This window comes from Epinephelus moara, chromosome 24 (genome assembly GCF_006386435.1).
Source record: "Epinephelus moara isolate mb chromosome 24, YSFRI_EMoa_1.0, whole genome shotgun sequence".
In the NCBI taxonomy this organism is placed as follows: domain Eukaryota; kingdom Metazoa; phylum Chordata; class Actinopteri; order Perciformes; family Serranidae; genus Epinephelus; species Epinephelus moara.
Window position 1 is genome coordinate 2,428,094 of NC_065529.1, and position 19,212 is coordinate 2,447,305.

Below are 19,212 nucleotides of genomic sequence, written 5' to 3' on the forward strand. Positions count from 1 at the left end.
GGTGTGTCTGGGCCTTTGAGACAAATTCTAGTGCAGGGGCAAATTAAACCATTTTACACCTTTAAGGGGTGAGAGTGGCTTCAGAGCTTCCACTATTATTATTTTTTATAGAAAGCTCAGTCTCTCAACTGATTTATGGAGCCAATTTTGATTTAGTTATGGCACTAATTACTTAGAAATAAAAAATTTAAAACAAAAACAAACTTTTCATTCCAGGTTTTTCGAGCCCCCTCTCCCATTGGGACCCTGGGTAATCTATTAGCATGGCATCCAGAAGTTGTAATGAAAACTGCTAACAGCTACGAGCTAATGCATGAGGCATCAGAGTTAAAGCAAGGTTTTTTTTTACACGTGCATGCAGTGAGAAGTCTTCAGTTGAAAATAGCCTCGCGTCACCAGGCTCTTCACGTAAAGTTGAAAAGGACAGAAGGCCTTAGAGGTTTCTCAGCCCCATAGCATATTAGTCTCTTGGGCATTTTACGTCTGAACAAGGTCCAAGTGATTGACAAAAGTTTACACACCTGGCGGCAATTACAGTCAGGCAAACGGCTGTACGAGACCGTTACAGCATGTGTGTGAGTGCTGGTTGGGACCCCTGGTTGTGGATTTTGGGGGCAGTGCTAAATTCAAACGTGCTCTGTTTTAACACACGCCTCATTTCAACTCCACTATTCCGCTCAGAGCTTCTGCTGGGAGGATGAACACGAACACACAGAGGACAATGCGACAGAGAAACAAAGTAACTGTAGTAAGTTTTAGGAAATATGTTGTTTCTCAGTAGAAATTATGGATGCAATAGACTCATTTGATCCATACAGCCGACCAGCGCGCAGGACACAATGGATAGTCAGCACTCTGGCTTACCATTACGGACTGGACAGAGGAGTGGAGAACGAAATCATAGTTTTGGCAACGGGGTTGGATCAGTACCTACAGGAGATCTTTCATCATATGGACTATCAAGGTGGAGGCAAAATCCCCGCCGAGGATTTTAACATTTTGTGTGACGTTTTGGGACTGAACAAAGAGTCGGAGGATACAGAGTGCACTGGGGTTTTAGACAATTTACCCAGGGAGCTCACCTTCAGACACTTCCACGCTAAACTGTGCGGATACTTCAGCACCAAGGCGGGCTGTCAGTATGAGAACGGCCGGCTGCTGGTCGGGAAGGACAGCGAGCATATAGAGACTCAAATCCGCCTGAGAAGCCCTATGAGGCGTCGAGATAAGCTGCTGTCTGTGGGTGTAAGCGGCCCCTCCTCGGAGGGACGGCACGCCTCAGCTTGTAGGCTCGGATCCTGCTCCAGAGAGTGCTATGAGGAGATAGTGGCGCTGGAGGAAGCAGAGGACCGAATAGCCAAACTGGAAGATGAAAGTGCAAGTTTAAGGGAGCTGATTGAGGACTTGCGAGCCGCACTTCAGAGCAGTGATGCCCGCTGTTTGGCTCTTCAGGTGAGAGTGCTGATGATACAGAAGAGTTTATTCTGCCAAGTAGAGGAAGGCAACACCCAAAAAACCCTGCTTTAACTTTTGAATATGATGCCACCATAGGCGTAGATTTTTTTCTTTTGGGTGGGTGGGGGTTTCACGTCACCTTAGCATTTAGAAAACACTTTCATTTTGACAAAAGTTGTTACATCTCTCTCCTCAAAGCCAGGCTCCACCTACAAAAACAGTAATTTAACATTGCCAAACACAGGAGCTGCTGGTCTACTGTTTCCTTGATCAGTTAGTTACTTTGTGTAATTGTGTGACTTTGGCATTTAAAAGTGGTTGTTTGGATTCACCAATCACACAGTAACACAAATGAAATAACTGATCGAAATGGAGGTAGACTAGCAGCTCCCATGTTCAGTGAGCTAAAATTAGTTATTATCAATCAAGTCTAGTCGCTTTGAGAGAGATAGATGGGGAGCTGAAGCTGTTATTGGCTTCCCTGTCAGAATGGGCTGTCTGATGGAAAGATAAAGCGTGATAGATGTTTTAAAAAGTTCAAAAATTCCAAACTTAGCACTGACAATGACTCGTGTATTTTAAGAATCAGGCTAGCTATATGGTACAGAAAGCAAAGTCAGAATTTTATACTGATTCTATCGCAGCTTACTCACATAATCCTAAAAAACTATGGAAAAGTACTTAGTGACATGGGCTCCACTGCAAAATCAAAGTCAAATTCTGGTAATATTGGACTAGTCATTAAGGATGAGTTGTGTTTTGACAAGCAGCAGGTTGCCTGTCATTTTAATAATTTTCTTTACAACGGTTGCTACCAGTCTGGTTAATAAGTTGCCTTTTGATTCAGGTATATGGCAAAACTTTTGTTAACTCTGTTTATAAAGGCAAAATGTACTTTCTAACACTTTTGAAATAAGCCCTGTCTCAGAAGACAAGGTAAGAACGTGCCTATCCACCCTGTCAGTGAATAAGGCCACTGGACTGGATCTTATTCCCTCCAGGTTTTTGAGAGAGAGTGCTGGTGTAACAGCTAGTATTCTGACGCATGTCATAACTCTATCATTAAGGCAGGGTGTGTTTCCAAATGAAATGAAGAGTGCAAGGGTGGTCCCCTTTTTTAAGAAAAATAGCAGATTCAGAGGTTGGAAATTATAGGCCAGTTTCAATTCTGACTACTATATCAAAGGTATTCAAGCGTATTGTGTATGAGCAGGTGGAGGAGTATCTTGTCAGGCAAAAGTTGCTGTATGAATTTCAGTCTGGCTTTAGAGCAGTATACTCTACTGACACCTGTCTCATTCATTTCTTTGATTATATTCGTCTGAACTTTGATAAAGGAAACTATGTTGGTATGATACTTCTTCATTTGCAAAAAGCATTTGATACCGTCAATAAATGGTTCTCTTCTTACCTCACAGAAAGGACTCAAGTCTGTGACGTTGAAGGTACCATTTCTGATTCCCAGGATATAACTTCTGGGGTGCCCCAAGGTTCTTTCCTGGGACCCCTATTATTTTTAACACATATCTTTACGATATGTCAGCTGCTAAAACATGCAAGCTTCTTTTATATGCTGATGACTCTACCTTACTTGTTCCAGGGAATGATGTGAAGGAAATAGAGCATATTCTTAGCAAAGAGCTTGAGGTAGTTAACCAGTGGTTTATAGACAACAAGCTTTCTATACATCTGGGTAAAACCGAGTCCATCCTTTCTGGAACAAAAAGGAAATCAACAAATTCAAATACTCTAAGGGTCAAGTGTAACAGGACTGAAATAGTGTTTCAATCAAAGGTAACATACTTAGGATTAACATTAGACCAATCATTGATGTGTGAAACTATTGCAGCCAAAGTATTAGCCAAGTGTGCCGGTAAATTAAAATTCCTATATCGTAGGACAAGGCATTTTGATTTTCCCACTAAGAAATTACTTGTTTTATCGCTGATTGAGTGCCACTTTGATTATGCCTGTTCTGCTTGGTTCTGTGGATTATCTGCTAAACTTAAAAACAAATTACAAGTGATGCAAAATAATGTGATCCGGTATTTGCTGAATGCTCCCCCCAGAACCCATATTGGTAGGGAAGAATTTAAAAGGGTTGGCCTGCTGCCAATAAGTCTTAGAGTGGAACAGCTTAAATTAAATCATATGTTTAATGTTGTAAATGGATATGCCCCCATTTATTTATGCATTAATGTAACTGTGGTCCACACACAGCACAACCATAGCACTAGGGCCAGCGTTCGATCTTGTATAGTACCTATAATCAATAGTACACCCGCAAGTACTTTTTTCTACACTGGTATCAGGCTATGGAATAGCTCACGGGGTGATTTTTAAAAGCCATGTTAAGATGTTTTTATGGAACAAAGTGAATGCAGCATATTGAATGTTGAGATTTACTAGCCGTTTTTATTTATTTACTGATGTTTAATGTTTTCTGTCTTGTCTTTTAGTAATTGTGTCTTTTTTTTAATCAAATCAACAACAACAAAAAAAGCGCTGAAAATACTCAATATAGCGCACACTTAAAGTGATATTGATTTTTTTGGGTGGGTCTTTTTTAGGTGGCTCAAATACATTTTATTGCTGACCCCTCCACAGCAGTACATGGCTTACGCCAGAATTCCACTGGATGCGTGTCCGTTGCGAAACGGCTGTGCTGGTTATCTGCTGCGTGCTCTGCCGTCCGTCAACACCCACCGGCTGCGTTTGCTGTTCGGAGCAGTGTAGCTCCGCCAGACAGCGGGACTCACGAGAAGCCATGAGATCTCGCGAATTCACGCATAATCGCACGATATAACAAGATGTAGTTTCTATTAACAGAACCACAAAACCAGAGGAGTAGTAGGAAGACATCTCGGTGCACCTCCATGATTAACATCTCCTTGTCCATGGTGTCACTGTGGTGAAATGACGTCTGAAAACCTCTGACCTGTTGACTTCAGGCCTGCCTCTGCCCGTTATGACATTTTCAAGGTGTAGTGCAGGGAAATATGATCCCCTGTGAACACTGTGTATTTTATTTTGAAAATTAACTGGATGTTTTATTTTGTTTCTGTGCACGACCTCCTGCCCCGCACCATTGCTGCGTTGTGCTCCGGCGTCCGGCAAAAATAGAAGTCCTGCGTGTCTTTTGCGGAGGGCTCTGGAGCGCCGCAGCTGTGACAGAGCCAGAACGCAGCGTAATATAAACTGGGGGGCACACTGACTGAAATCTACTGCAGGTGCTACACTGACTAGGGATAAATACCCCAAACAACCCCACTTCAAAAATCCGAACTATCCCTTGAAAAGCAGTGGTCAAAGAAGATGAATCAACCATACATCATTGAAGCAGGAATTACTACAACATTTTCACCTTAAATTGATACAGAAAAGACACATATTTGCATAAAATTCATCAGACTGCATAAAATGAAGTATTTGATGCTCAGTATTTCTAGGACCTCCAGACCCCCCGCTTAATATGTGTTACCCAAATTGTTGAAAAAACGGTAGCCCTTGCCATTTCTGTTCTTAGAATGTAGGCTAATGGGTTCATTCAGTTGGATCATACAAGCCCCTAATGCAATTAGCAGTGTTAGTAGTAAGTTACTCTCAAAATGTAATATATTACATTTTACTAGTTACCTTCATTTGAAAGTAATGTTACTTTACAATATTACTCTGTGTAGAGTAATAAGTCACTTATTACACAACTTTTGAGTTACTTTGACCAAAATGAGCTCAGAAGAACTAATGTTCATTTTAAATGGATGAGGGTCATGTTGTAGCAGCTCATCAAAGCACAGAAGCTCCAGTTTATTACAGTTCATTTCAAATCCAGTACTGTGCAGGTCTGACACTTTCATGCATTCACATACAGTGGTTACCACTTTGTATTAAAATCCTCTGCTATTAATAATAGCCTGATGATATTAAAGCTGCAGTAGGTAGAAAGCCTGAAAACGGTTGATTTTTGTGTCTCATCTGAGTTAGGTTTCATTCGTCTCCACCCTGAGCCCCTCCTACCAGACGAGCACGCGAGTATTTTATCCTACTTGGTTCTATTTCTCCCTCTCTGGGAGCCTCGGGTCTCCCTCACCGCGCAGCAGCCCTCCCCATCCCTCCCTCGCGGCCCCGCACATACTCCCGAGCCTCGGCTCTCCCTCACTGCGCAGCAGCCCGCCCCGCACATACCCCCGAGGCTCGGCTCTCCCTCTCCGCGGATAGCCCTCGGCTCCGCTCCCACGGCCGACCCTCGCGCCCTCCGGCCAGGCCCGGCCCCACCTCACCCTTACCCTCCCTCCGGGGCTCCGGGGAACCGAGTTCTGTCTTCCTTTTTTGGGTTGTTTAGCCATGTAGGCAGTTGTAGCCAATGCTGGAATAGCTATTTTACCTGGTGCACTGTTCGCCATTGCCGCTTGCTCTCCCCTTCTGCCGGTGGCACGGGAACGCGCATATGCAGTAGAACAGCCAATAGGAACGCAGTGGTCTGAGCTGACCTTTGATTGGTTGATGCACATCGGCACCATACTGATTCTTTAGAGGCTGAACATAGAGCCATGGTGAGGTGCAGAAACCTATTGTTTGTCTCAGACCACTTGATTTACATTATGCTTAGAGGATCTTATAAAATTTTTACTCAATTATACCAAAACAATGTTACCTACTGGAGCTTTAAATAGCCTAGCCCCTTTAAAATAATTGAATAGCCTTGAACACAGGGAGGGTCAGCCAGAGGATCAAAGTCTGATAATTATGAGATATGGATAAATATTTGTGGGCCTATGACATGAAACACAAACAAATGTTGAGGTTAGCACAACAAACATAATGGCATGTGAGTCAGTCACTATGATAGGCACAAATTAATACACCAGAGCTGGAAGACCCACCTGCTGGTTTCCGGTGTGCCGGTCAGCTACAACAGCAACAGAGAGAGAGTTGCACATAAGAACAGGACTGTGTGCCGGCGTTGCTCTGCAGTTGTAGGGGATGTGAATGGAAACGCATCCAATTTATACCAACATCACCCAGATGTGCCAATCACCAGGACATGTTCAAAACAAACCAGAGGCCTGCAGCTCCTTACCCCTGCTGCTTTCAGGCAGCCTAAGGACGCAAAAGCAGAACTGGATACATTGTAGATGTTGCATGTGTATTAATGGACACACACTGTACATGATAACACACAGTACATCATGACCCACATGTACCAATCACCGGCACCCTTCTATAATGTAGTCTGTAATGACATGACAAGACACAATAACCTTCGGGGGATATTTCTAGTGGTGCACAGACAGAAGTGGAGCAGTGCGGATTAGCATGGATGGATATTAAAACAATTAACAGTTTATTTCAGGTTGTAACGCGTTATGTGATATTGTAAATGTAATAATATTACCCAAAATTCTGTTGGTAATGGGTTGTTTCAATTCAATTCAGTTCAGTTTTATTTATAAAGCCCAATATCATAAGTCACAGTTTGCCTCACAGGGCTTTACAGCATACGACATCCCACTGTCCTTAGGACCCTCACAGCGGATAAGGAAAAACTCCCCCAAAAAAACCCTTTAACGAAGGAAAAAATGGTAGAAACCTCAGGAAGAGCAACTGAGGAGGGACGTGTAATAGATGTCTTACAGAAGAGATCAACATAATAAATTTGCAGTAATCAATATGACAAAATGATACATTAACAGAGGCTATATTACTTTGTTACTGCTAATACGTAATATATTACTGTAATGCTTTACTGTTATAATGTGTTACCCCCAACACTGGTCATAAGGCACAATAGGAATCCTTGTATCAGAGAACAGGGGGGCTTTTAGGCCTCCCCTTCTCAACAACCTTGTCTGAAGGGTATATTCAAGGTATATTGCAAGGTAACCACTGCCATCAACACCCAACCGTTTTTATTAACAGCTTATAACTGATTAATAAGGCATTAGTGATTGATTTATAACCACTGAGAAAGCCATTAGTTACAAGTTATAAACCCTTTGTAAATGATGCCAATGTGATTATAAATGCCCGCAAGTCATTTATAATAGGTTCTAAGTAATCTATAAATAAAGCCATTAGTTAAATGAATGTGAAAAGCAGGTGCAATATTGTATTTAGGGAAAATGTTATTCTGGTCCCCTATAAACCTTTTCCACAGCAGACATTTTGACTGGTCATAGTAGGAAAAGCACAGGTGAAACTGATAACAGTAACAATGTCTTAGTTCCATTAAGTGCCCCAGTCAGCTATTAGCCATCATGCACAATACCAGGACCTCTCCTAAGTGGACTGCAGCCATCATAATTGTTATTAAACATACCTGTGCCATTCCTACAATGACAAGTTGTCAAGTTAGGCGGCAGTGGCTTGGGAGTTAGAGCAGGTCGTCCACTAATTGGAAGGTCGGTGGTTCGATCCCCGTCTCCTCCAGTCCGCATGTCAAAGTATCCTTTGGCATTATAGTGAAACCCAAATTGCTCCCAATGGGTGTGAGTGTGTTTAGGCTGAGTATCAGGTGGCAACTTGTGTGGTAGCTACTAGTGTGTGAATGTGTGTGTGAATGGGTGAATGTGACATGTAGTGTTAAAGCATTTTGAGTGGTCAGAAGTCCCGGTCCATTTATCATCTATTTAAAAATCAAAATGTCTGCTGTGAAAAATGTATATTGCACTTCTGTCCAGGTAGGACTGTGGAAAAGCCACTCCAAACATAAACCAGAGGGAGGCTGTTTTGCTGGTCACCAGAAACCAGAGGCCCAGAAAAGTATGAGCAACAGCAACCTGAAGAGCCACATCTACAGCGACCTGAAAAACCTGCAGAAAATCATCCATGAGGTCGAGCTGCTACAGAGCTCCAGAGACCAACAGGTAGAGGAGACCCTGCTGTGTAATGAGAACCTGGAGCAGGAGCTGTGGCGCTCTAAAGAGACTGTGGCTGCTCTAGAGGACTGCAACCAAGCCCTGAAGAGGGAGCAGGTGGGGATGAGGAGGAAGGTGGAGGAGGCCAGGCAGGCACTGCTCAGTGGCCTGGGGAAGGTGAAGGAACTGGAAGCCAAGGCCAGTCATGTGCCAGTGCTACAGAGACACATCCTCCAGCTGGAATCAGAACTCCTCTATTACAGGTAAGAAGGAGTATTTTTTCACATTTCACACAACATACATCAGCTTTTAGTGTGTACAAGTTCAACTAAGTGCAACACTATGAATTTCAATGAGGAGAGATTAGGCGAAAGTCTGCTCTGCTATGTGCATTTTAACAATCATTGAAGTCAGGACAAAGAGAGATAGAGGAATTGGCTTGACAGTAGGTGTAGCAGATATAAAAGGTTTTGCCTTTAAATGTGGTTTAGGACTATGGTCAAAAGACAGAGGGACGTTGTGTGCTGCAAAGCCCTTAGAGGCTAATTGTGATTTGTGGTATTGGGCTTTATAGATAAAATTGATACTGAGTTGGATTTTTTATTTGTACAGCCCTTTGAGGCATGCTTTGTGATTGTGCTACAATGAAGTCTGGCTGAATTCAGTTGTCCGGACTTCACTGCACTTGCAGTGTCATGGACTTTGCGGAAGTCTGGGAGTGTCCAAATCTATCTCATCAAGTCCACATGGGGCCCTAAAGTGGACTTTTTGCAGACTTCCAAAAAGTTCACTTGGGGTGCAGACTTAAGCAGACTTCACTGATTCAATTGCCAACAATTCATTTCAATACAGATGTGACGTTGTACGTTTTTTTTTTTTTTTTTTAAATACCTTTTTAAAAAAAAAAAAAAAGGCGAAAACGTGGTTTCTTCCAACACTATAATTAAGATAAAAATATTCACAAATGAAAAAACACTAATGGTCGGTGATAAGTAGTGTTTTACTTTTGATTGAACACTAAATTAAAACCCTCGGCGCATACTGCAGCACAATCAAACAGATGCGCAACTCAGAGCATCAGAAGTGTCTCTGACACCAGACTCAGAGCGGACCGGTGGAACTGGAGAATGCATATTTTACATCAATAAAATCTATTTTATCATTATTTTGACTCACATTGTTGAAAGAATTTAGTCGTCTGTGTTCAAGCAGGATAATAGCAGGTCTCCATTGTGCGTCTGGTTTTCTATTTCCTTGTCAGAGTATCGGACTGGTGGGGGTTAGTGTTGCGTTTAAGGCCTCCCCCCAAAAAAAAAAAAAAAAAGTGCCGAAGCTTTGAATTTTTTTTTTTCACAATCGAATCCCGTGCCATCGAACGAAGCTTCAAAGCTTCGAATTTTTTGGGTCAGCCCTAATCACAAACATGTCTGTATTTGAATGTCTTCAGTCTGTATGTTATACAGACATGTATTTTGTTCACTCACAAAACAACCTTATACATGAGATTTCTGTGTTATCTGCAGGGACAGATGAGTGGACAGAATATGGCAGCAGTAACAATGATTGTAATCGTCCTACAAACATTTCCATGCCAACAAGCCAAACAGTCTCGAGGGCTGTCTATTAGCGGCTTGCTGTCTCTGCCCTTGTAGACCTTTATGTGGTGAAGGGGAACATAGGTCATCATACGTATGACTGAAGTCCATGAAGGCTCAGTCCACAAGTCCAGAGAGTGGACATTTGGATGCAGCCTTTGACTTAACTTGAGTCATCTGTAAAACACTTTGGGTTACCCATAGATATGAAATCTGCGATATGAATAAATTTGCCTTGCCTCGCCTATGGAACCCCAAAATGTTCAATATAAAATAAATCGGAAAGATACAGTGAACTTCTCAAATTGGTGAATTATTTGTGAAATTATGAAAGAGGTGACTAAAACCCAAGTCATTATTATGAAATGTTACTTCATCATTCATTTCCATAATAACTGAATTTTATTGGATTAAAAAGTGACATAGAATATAATATGGATATGTTGTTATACGTATTTAAGGGATATGTATGTATTATTTAGGTATTTAACTGTATATTGAGTTATGTTTTTTTTTGTATGGCTGATATTATTTTGAGTCTGATGTAGAGGATTTATATCCTGTATCAGATGTATTTTCATTAAATTTCATTAAATAATGGTTACTCGGAAAAATGCCTTCTTGAAATAAAAGCATACTCTTGAAAAAGGGCATAGAGTGCCCCAGTAATGAGTACTTTAAACCAAGAAATTAGTTGGCATTATAGCTCTCCAGGTTCCCTTCTGCTGCTGGAAAGTGAGATTGCTGCAGCAGTGATTGCAACTGACATTTTGACATTTATTCTTTTTACATGTATTTCCATTGATATTAAGATGATGTCACAGAAAGAGGGTAGAGACTAGACAAAGAGCTTTTTTTTTTTTACCTCTTCATTGAATTCAATCAGTTGTCAAAGCCTGAGCAAAACAAGTGTCTGGCTGTACATCATGTCACAAATAAGGGATTGTTTTGGCAGGTTATAGCCTTAGGAAGGCCTTTGTGGCCAGAATGAACCATAATGAATTATGATCCCTCCTAGAGTAAAATTAATCTGTTTACTTCTGGCTTCATGCCTGGGAAACTCTGCCATGCTCCTTATGAAGGCATGATTTGGTTTACTTTTCCAATTTTCAGTCTTGTTGTGTGTTGGTTTATTTAACAGGCATTGTGTGTGGCAGGCTAGTCCTATCTGAGCTCCGCTACTGTTGGGAAGCAGGCTATTCATTTTGCTGGAAGTAAGGGTATAATTGGACTTAGTACAAAGCCATTGGTTTAATGGTTATCTGTGTCTGCTGTCTCTGCTCCAACCATAAAATCAGTGTCTGCAGGTCTGGCTTTCTTAGATGTCTGTAAATAGTTTAAGTTAACATCCACTTAATGCTGTTATTATGGACTGTAAGACACAGTCACATACAACCAGACCCATATGATTTAAAGTTCTCACCACTACCTACCTTTAGGTTATTTTAAGAGACAAATTTCATAGCCACAACCTCCTGCTTATAACCCTAAACCCCAGTAATCTATGCAGACTGCATTCCGAGGTCTTTTGACTGCCCTCCCATTGATACACTAATGGCAAATAATTCAACACCACAAAGGCTCTGACTTGTCAAGAGAGATACATTGAGTGAGGATCTCAACAGACTGATCGTTCTCATCAATCTCAGCTCGCTTCTTTCACTCTGCTCCAGAAAGAACAATACCACACAGGCACCCCCATCCTATGGATCTTAGCAACCGAGCTCCATGAATATTCCCTCTGAAAGCCTAAATGCTTGCTCAGTCTCATCTCATCCAAGGACATGGTTAGATAGAAAGGTGCCAGTTGAGGTGTTGTGACTTAACATTTGTGCAAGATGCAATGCTTTTTTTTGTCCTCTTTTACGCATCGTTTAAAAACCGTGTGACTCTGAGTTAGGCTACCTTAAAATTAAGTCATTACTCTTTCAACACGCTGTCTCAGATCATATGTGGTGGGTATAGAGATGTTGAAATGATCAGCCGTAACTTTATCCTTGTGGATTATTTAGAAACTGCTGTGACAAGGAATGAAATTAACTGAGAATCTGCTGGATCTCAGAGATACAGAGTTACAGGGCTAGGGGGTGGTTAAGAGCTTCCACTGCTTCTGTGTTGGGGATTCTACCGCACTGTGATAATAAAGATGAAGACAGATGGTGGTTATGGATCCTTATGATATTAAAGCACCTAGTATGAGACCTTACCCAGCAGGATTGCCACCTTATTTTTGCATTTGTAACATTTGAAGTTCAACATTTTGGGAAGTACAGTTGCATGCAAAGGTTTGTCACCCTTGGTCCAAATTCTGTTTACTGTGGATAGCTAAGCAAGTAAAAGATGTTCTTATTTCCAAAAGGCAAAAAGTTAATTGATGACACATTTCTTTAATATTTTAAGGAAGACTCTGTGAGCTCTGTGAAATTCTTGGGCTGTCTTGCATGCACTGCTCTTCTGAGGCGTCTCCACAGATTTTTAATTATGTTTGGGTCGGGGGACTGTCAGGGCCATGGCAAAACCTTCAGCTTGGACCTCTTGAGGTAGTCCATTGTAAATTTCGAGATGTGATCCTTGTCCTGTTGTAGAAGCCATCCTCTCTTCGTCAGCTTTTTTACAGATGGTGTGGTGTTTGCTGTTGTGATGTTTATGTGATCAAATTGTGCACCCTTTTTTCGAACATACCTTTGATCATTCTGTCCAAAAAGTTCTATTTTAACTTCATCAGTCCACAGGACATGTTTCCAAAAAGCATCAGGCTTGTTTAGATGTTCCTTTGCAAACTTCTGTTGCTGAATTTTGTGATGAGGACACACGAATGACTCTTCCATGAAGGTCATATTTGTACAGGTGTCGCTGCACAGTAGAACAGTGCACCATAGGGGTATGCCTTATCATCTCGTTCATGATAATAACGGTATAATTTTTAGTCTCATATGAAAAATTCATATTGTGATACTCTTGATATTCAATTCAATTCAATTTAATTCAATTCAATGCCTTTATTGTCATTGCACAGTAGTACAACAAAATTTGTGATTCTGGGCTATTACACATAAAAACAGCAAAAGATGATAAACAATAACCAGCAACAGTGAGACACATAGAATAGACTATGGGTAAAAATATGAGAATATAAAATGCAGTAATAAATAAATAGATAATATGAATCAGTGCAGTGTAAAAAGAGCAGCAGCAGCAATATAGACTGAATTGCACATCTAGCCCAGCCAAGGAGCATACACAGTATCCACTGTTGTATATTGAATTAATATGAATTTATTATCTTAATAGCACTTACGGCATAAAAAGTGTTAAGGAGTCTGGAAGTGCGAGATCTCATAGACCTGTATTGCCTTCCAGAGGGTAACAGTGTGAAATGTTGGTGACCTGGGTGGGAAGAGTCCTTAATTATGTTTGTGGCCCTACGGAGACAGCGGCTTTTGTACAAGTCCTCAAGTGCTGGTAACTGTGTACCAATGATGTTCTGGGCTAACTTGACGACCCTCTGGAGAGCCTTCCTTTCAACAGCCATGCAGCTGGAAAACCACACTAGTGAGAGTCCATGTGAGGTCCTGGGAGATGTGTGTACCCAAGAATTTAAAGAAAGGCACTCTCTCCACAATTTCTCCTTTGATGTGTAATGGAGCAGGAAACTTCTTCTGTTTCCTGAAACACACTATCATCTCCTTTGTTTTGGAGGTGTTTAGTGTCAGATTGTTTGTGGAGCACCATTCAGTCAGTCTACAGACTTCATCCCTATAGGCAGATTCATCTCCGTTCTGTATCAGTCCGACCACAGTGGTGTCGTCTGCAAACTTAATGATGTTGTTTGTGCTGTGTGTTGGTGTACAGTCATGTGTGTAGAGGGCAAACAGAAGAGGACTCAGCACACAACCTTGCGGGGCCCCAGTGTTAAGTCTCAGGAGGGAGAGTGGTGGGTACCCAGCCTGACCATCTGTGACCGGTTGGTTAAAAAGTAGTCCACCTGCATGTGTGCTGGTTCACACCCAGGTCCAGCAGCTTGGTCTCCATTCTTCTGGGGTTGATTGTATTAAATGCGGAGATGAAGTCCAAAAACAGTAGCCTCACCGATGTTCCAGGGTGTTCCAGATGAGAGCGTGCAGTATGCAGGGCTGTGTTTATGACATCCTCTTAACCTATTTGCCCTATAGGCATTTCATCACAGTGGGGGTGAGAGCTACTGGTCTGAAGTCATTGAGGCTGTTGATGCATCATTTCTTGGGGACAGGGACTATAGTGGCAGATTTTAAGCATTTGGGGACAGTGCATGTAGACAGAGAGAGGTTAAAGATTTTGCTGAATACCTCTGCCAGCTGGTTGCGACAGTCTCTCAGTGCCCTCCCTGGGATGCCATCAGGACCAGCAGCTTTCTTGGGGTTAACACCTCGGAGTACCCTCCTGACGTCCTCTGTGCTCACAGTAAGCGGCAGGCTTTCTCAGGCTGGAGGCAGCAGGTTCCCAGTGGCTGTATCAGTCACCTCGAAGTGGGCAAAGAAGTGATTCAGTTCATCTGCTAGAGAGTCACTAGTGGTGGTGTAGGTGTCTTTGCCGTATTTGTGTTTAGTCAGGTGCTGAATACCTTACCATGCCTTCCGTGGGTCTCCCTAGCTGAAATGCCCTTCTATTCTCTGCCTGTAGTCCGTCTTGGCTGCCTTGATGCCTCTCTTCAGGTTGGACCTGGCAGCACTGTATAGGTCCCTTTTGCCAGACCTGAAGGCTGTATTTCTTTCCAGCAGCAGATGTTTGACATCCCTAGTCATCCACGGTGTGCTGTTAGGGAAGCACCTGATGCGCTTGTCCACAGTGACACAGTCGATACAGTTTTGGATGTAAAATACGACAGTGGATGTAAAGTAGTTTATGTCCTGATGAGCAAATAAATCCCGGTGTGTGTGCTCAAAACAGTCTTGGACTTGGCTGAGAGCTCCCTCAGGCAATGTCTTAATCAGTCTCACACAGGGCTTAGTTTTGTGAATGAGAGGTCTGTATGCCGGGGTGAGAGAAAGGTAAAGCTGATCAGACATGCTTAAGTGGGGGAGTGTGGAGACTTTGTATCCTTTCTTAATGTTGCTGTAGACATGATCCAGTGTGTTTAGACCTCTTGTGGGACATGTCACATGCTGATGGAATTTAGGGAGGACAGATTTCAAGTTGGCTTGATTAAAGTCTCCAGTTATGATGAAAGTCCCATCTGGGTATGCAGTCTGTGATTTGCTAATGATAGCAGAGTGTCCAGGGCTAGCTTGGTGTTTGCACTAGGTGGGTCATATACAGCCATAATAATAACAACTGTAACGCCGGATTTCCACTGGATGCATGTCCGTTGCGGAACGGCAGTGCTGGTTATCTGCTGCGTGCTCCGCCGTCCGTCAATATCCACCGGCTGCGTTTGCTGTGCGGAGTGGTGCAGCTCCGCCGGAAGACATCTCAGTGCACCTCCATGATAATTTCTCCTCGTCCATGGTGTCAGCGGGGTGAAATGATGTCTGAAAACCTCTGACCTGTTGACTTCAGGCCTGCCTCCGCCCATTATGTCATTTTCAAGGTGTAGTGCAGGGAAATATGATCCGCTTTGAACACTATTATTTTGAAAATTAACCGGATGTTTTATTTTGTTTCTGTGCACGACTTCCTGCCCCGCACAATCTGCTCTGTGCTGAATTGCTGCGTTGTGCTCCGGCGTCCGGCAAAAATAGAAGTCCTGCGTATCTGTTCCGGAGGGCTCCGGAGTGCCGGAACTGGAACGCAGCACAGCCGCAGCCGGTGGAAACACACACATTGACTAGAATTGAATCCTTTTGGCTCTGCTGCCGTGCCAGAGCGGAGACGCAACCAACACGCATCTGGTGGAAATAGGCCGTAACCTTCTGGGGCAGGTAGAAGGGTTGGCATGGTAATATACTCCTGGTGAGCAGTGTATGTCCATGGTGGTCGTATTCGTGCACCACTGGTTATTGAGTATATACACAGCCCCCTCCTCTGCTCTTACCGTAGTCTCTGTTCCTGTCTGCCCGGTGAGCTGTGCAGCCTGCTAGCATGATAGCCTTGTCAGGGATCCCACTGTGTAGCCAGGTCTCAGTTATCACCATTAGGGAGCAGTCCAGAACCGACTTTTTTGCCGCTATGATTATCTCCAGCTCATCCACCTTGTTGCCGAGTGATCTGGCATTAGTGAGATAGATACTGGGCTTTGACAGCTGCGCTTCTGCCTCCATTCTCTCCAGTGCCTCTTGCGTCTCTCGTACGGTATAGTAATCCACCCAGACCCCGCTGTGCGTGCGATCTCCCGCAGGATATGATCGTATCTACACTCCGGACTACATCCATACTGCCACATGCTACTACGATCTTTAAAAGAGCGTCCCTGCTGTATGTAATGTTGCTGTTCGACAACCGTACAAACGTAATAAACAACAGGAAAACAACAATCCACAGAGTTAGCCACTGTATCTGAACGTGCCACCATCTTGCCATAACTTTGATTTTTCAACTTGTTGACATATTGACGTCATACTGTTACCCACGGCAACAATATGCATGGCTGAAAGCGAAATTATAACTAACTCCGTGGTGGTTCCAAAAAGAGGAGCAGCTTCAGTAGTGTGGAATTAACTGTGGCATCATTAAGCCTGGGCGTCCTTAATATTTTATAAACAGCCCTAGACTTCTCAGACTCTTTTAGGGAGTAACCCCTCAGAGGGAACTCATTCAGCAGTCCTTCCGGCAACGGCACAGCATCTCTCCCTCTCCTCTCTCTCTGTGCGCATATGGGAGTCGGTGTCATCAAGTGATTTTGTCATAAACCTGTAGTTATATAAACCTATGTGACGCTCACAGCTTGACAAAAACAAAACAAAACATGTGAATATGCAATATTTATGGTAGCATAACAGCCTGTCACAGGTTACAGCGGGATGATTAGAGGAGAAAACCAACTCAGTCATTTAGGATTTGGCTAAAAGAGGAGGAAATCACCCGTTAATTTATATGTATATATATATATAGATCCCAGGGTACATTTTTTGTATTTGTGAACTGTTTAAATGTGTAATTTGTGGTAGATTTTATTTTGTTGAGCCACTGATATTGTATTGAGAATCTGAATCTTACTCTGAGTTACTGTTGTTTACAAACTAAATAGATGAGACATAATTTTTGTGTAGTATTCACTGAATATTTGTGGGCACGCTGTTAGGTTGACATGTAAAACTATATCACTTAATTTGCTGCAATTCTGTTTTCTTAAATTAATAGTAACTAGTCCATACCCATTGGTAGCTTTGTCACCTTCTACCTATGCCAATCCTCAGTGCCTATGTGCAGTTTCACATAGATTGACCACGTCAGTGAGTAGAAAAATGTGGGACAGACAGAATGACTGACTGACAGAATGACACACTGACAGTTTCCGTGATTATGTACAGCACACCATACCATGACTTAGTCATACCAAAAATTAGAAAAAAAACCAAACATTCAGCCACAGGGGGAGCCACAGTGATTGGTCGCATTTTAGCCATTTTTAAGCATTTTTCTGTTGTTATAGCGCCACCCAGTTGCCAATTAGAGTTAAATTTCTCCAGTCACCTTGAGGTGTCCTGTTCTACATATCTACCAAGTTTAGTAAAAATCGATGTGGTGGTTAGGCCTAAATAAGAAATTAGCTCTCTAGTGCCCCCATTTTGTTTGATTGGGTCAGTAATGGAGGGGTCCCCTCAGGTTATGTGTGGTCATATGCCTACAAAGTTGCGTGGCGATCGGTGAAACCCTTCAGAATCAGAATCAGAATCAGAATCAGAAATACTTTATTGATCCCCGAGGGGAAATTATTTATGTTACAGAGAGATGTTTTACACTTTTATGTGATGAGCCACGCCCTCCGCAATATTTATTGCCTTATAGAAGCTCAGTTTTAGTAAGTTTTCCAACTTTTGCCAACAGGGAACTTTAGATATTGGTCCCTAGATTATGTTCATCGAGTTTCATGCAGATTGGTCAGAGTTCCTAGGAAGAGATCGATTTTAAGTGTTTTTCAAGAAATTCAAAATGGCGGAAAATCTATATAACCGGAAGTTATGGGTTCTTGAGGCATATTTGTTCCTCATGAGGAGAGGCATCTGCATGTGCAAAGTTTCATGTCTGTATGGCATACGGGGCATGAGATATGCCCATTCAAAGTTAGCAATTTCAGTCGGTTGCTGTAGCGCCCCCTTTGGCCAATTGATGTAATATTGCTTCATTCGCATCCTCCCATGACCCTCTACCACTGTGCCAAATTTCACATGGATTGACCAAGTCAGTGAGGAGAAAAACGTGGAACAGACACACCCACAGACAGAGTTTTCGTCATTATATAGTAAGATATATATGTATGTATATATGTATATACATATATATATATATATATATATATATGTATATATGTATATACACATATATATATGTATATGTATTAATAAATGTTTTACTAATTTGTCATATCATCAAGAGTATTGTTATCGCAAAAATACCCTGAAATATCATGAAAATATTGTAGGGCCATATCGCCCACCCCTGGTGCACCACCCCTCCAGAGTCTGATAAATCTTCCTGCAGGTCTTTTGCAGTCAAATGGGGGGTTTGATTTGCCTTTCTAACAATCCTACAAGCAGCTCTCCCAGAATGTTTCTTGGTCTTCCACACTTTGCTACCTTCTTAAAGACTTCTCCTGCTTTGTGGGCATCAATTATTTTAGTTTTTAGAGTGTTAGGCAACTGTTTAGAGGAGCCCATGGCTGCTGATTTTTGAGACAAGGTTTCAGAAATCAGAGTATTTATGAAGCTTTGAAATTTGCATCACCTGGCCTTTTCTTCATTAGTCATACTTCTACTGTTAATATACACATATGATTATTGTCACACATGTATACTATCAGATATTAATATATTATTATTAGGGGGCCAAGCCCGAGGGGCCGAGGGAACGCGTATGCAAGCAGACGCGTTTCCTAGGACCAGCGGTGCTAGGAACCCTATTGTTTTTGTAAAGATTTTTATTTTTATTCTTCCGTAGGTAAAAGTGGTGCTGCAGGCTAAGCCGTGCAAGGGAGGGCGGTGCAATTTGGAGGGGTGATCCAGACCCCTGCACGTACCTCAGACGCAAAAAACTATGTATATCTGCCTGCAGGGGGCGCTATAACCTAGGCCAATGCGCTTTTGCCTATAGCTCCCATACCGTATGTCGCACATTCAAAAATCTTGTATCTCCAGCTTCCCTGAATAGAGCTGAATCACTTTGCCATAGGC

At 42.4% G+C, this 19,212-nt stretch overlaps 1 protein-coding gene across 3 annotated transcripts in view; it reads left to right on the forward strand.

The window, feature by feature from the left end:
• Positions 1-590: 590 nt before the first annotated feature.
• efcc1 (EF-hand and coiled-coil domain containing 1) overlaps positions 591-19,212 on the forward strand; it is a 71,149-nt gene continuing 52,527 nt past the window's right edge. Inside the window, exons 1-2 of one of the 3 annotated variants that reach the window (XM_050038780.1) lie at positions 591-1,452; positions 8,136-8,575. In XM_050038780.1, coding sequence (XP_049894737.1) covers positions 787-1,452; positions 8,136-8,575 — 1,106 coding nt within the window. In that variant the 5' untranslated portion in view covers positions 591-786. The remainder of the gene's footprint in view (positions 1,453-8,135; positions 8,576-19,212) is intronic. The other 2 variants (XM_050038779.1, XM_050038778.1) reach the window with 2 other exon arrangements.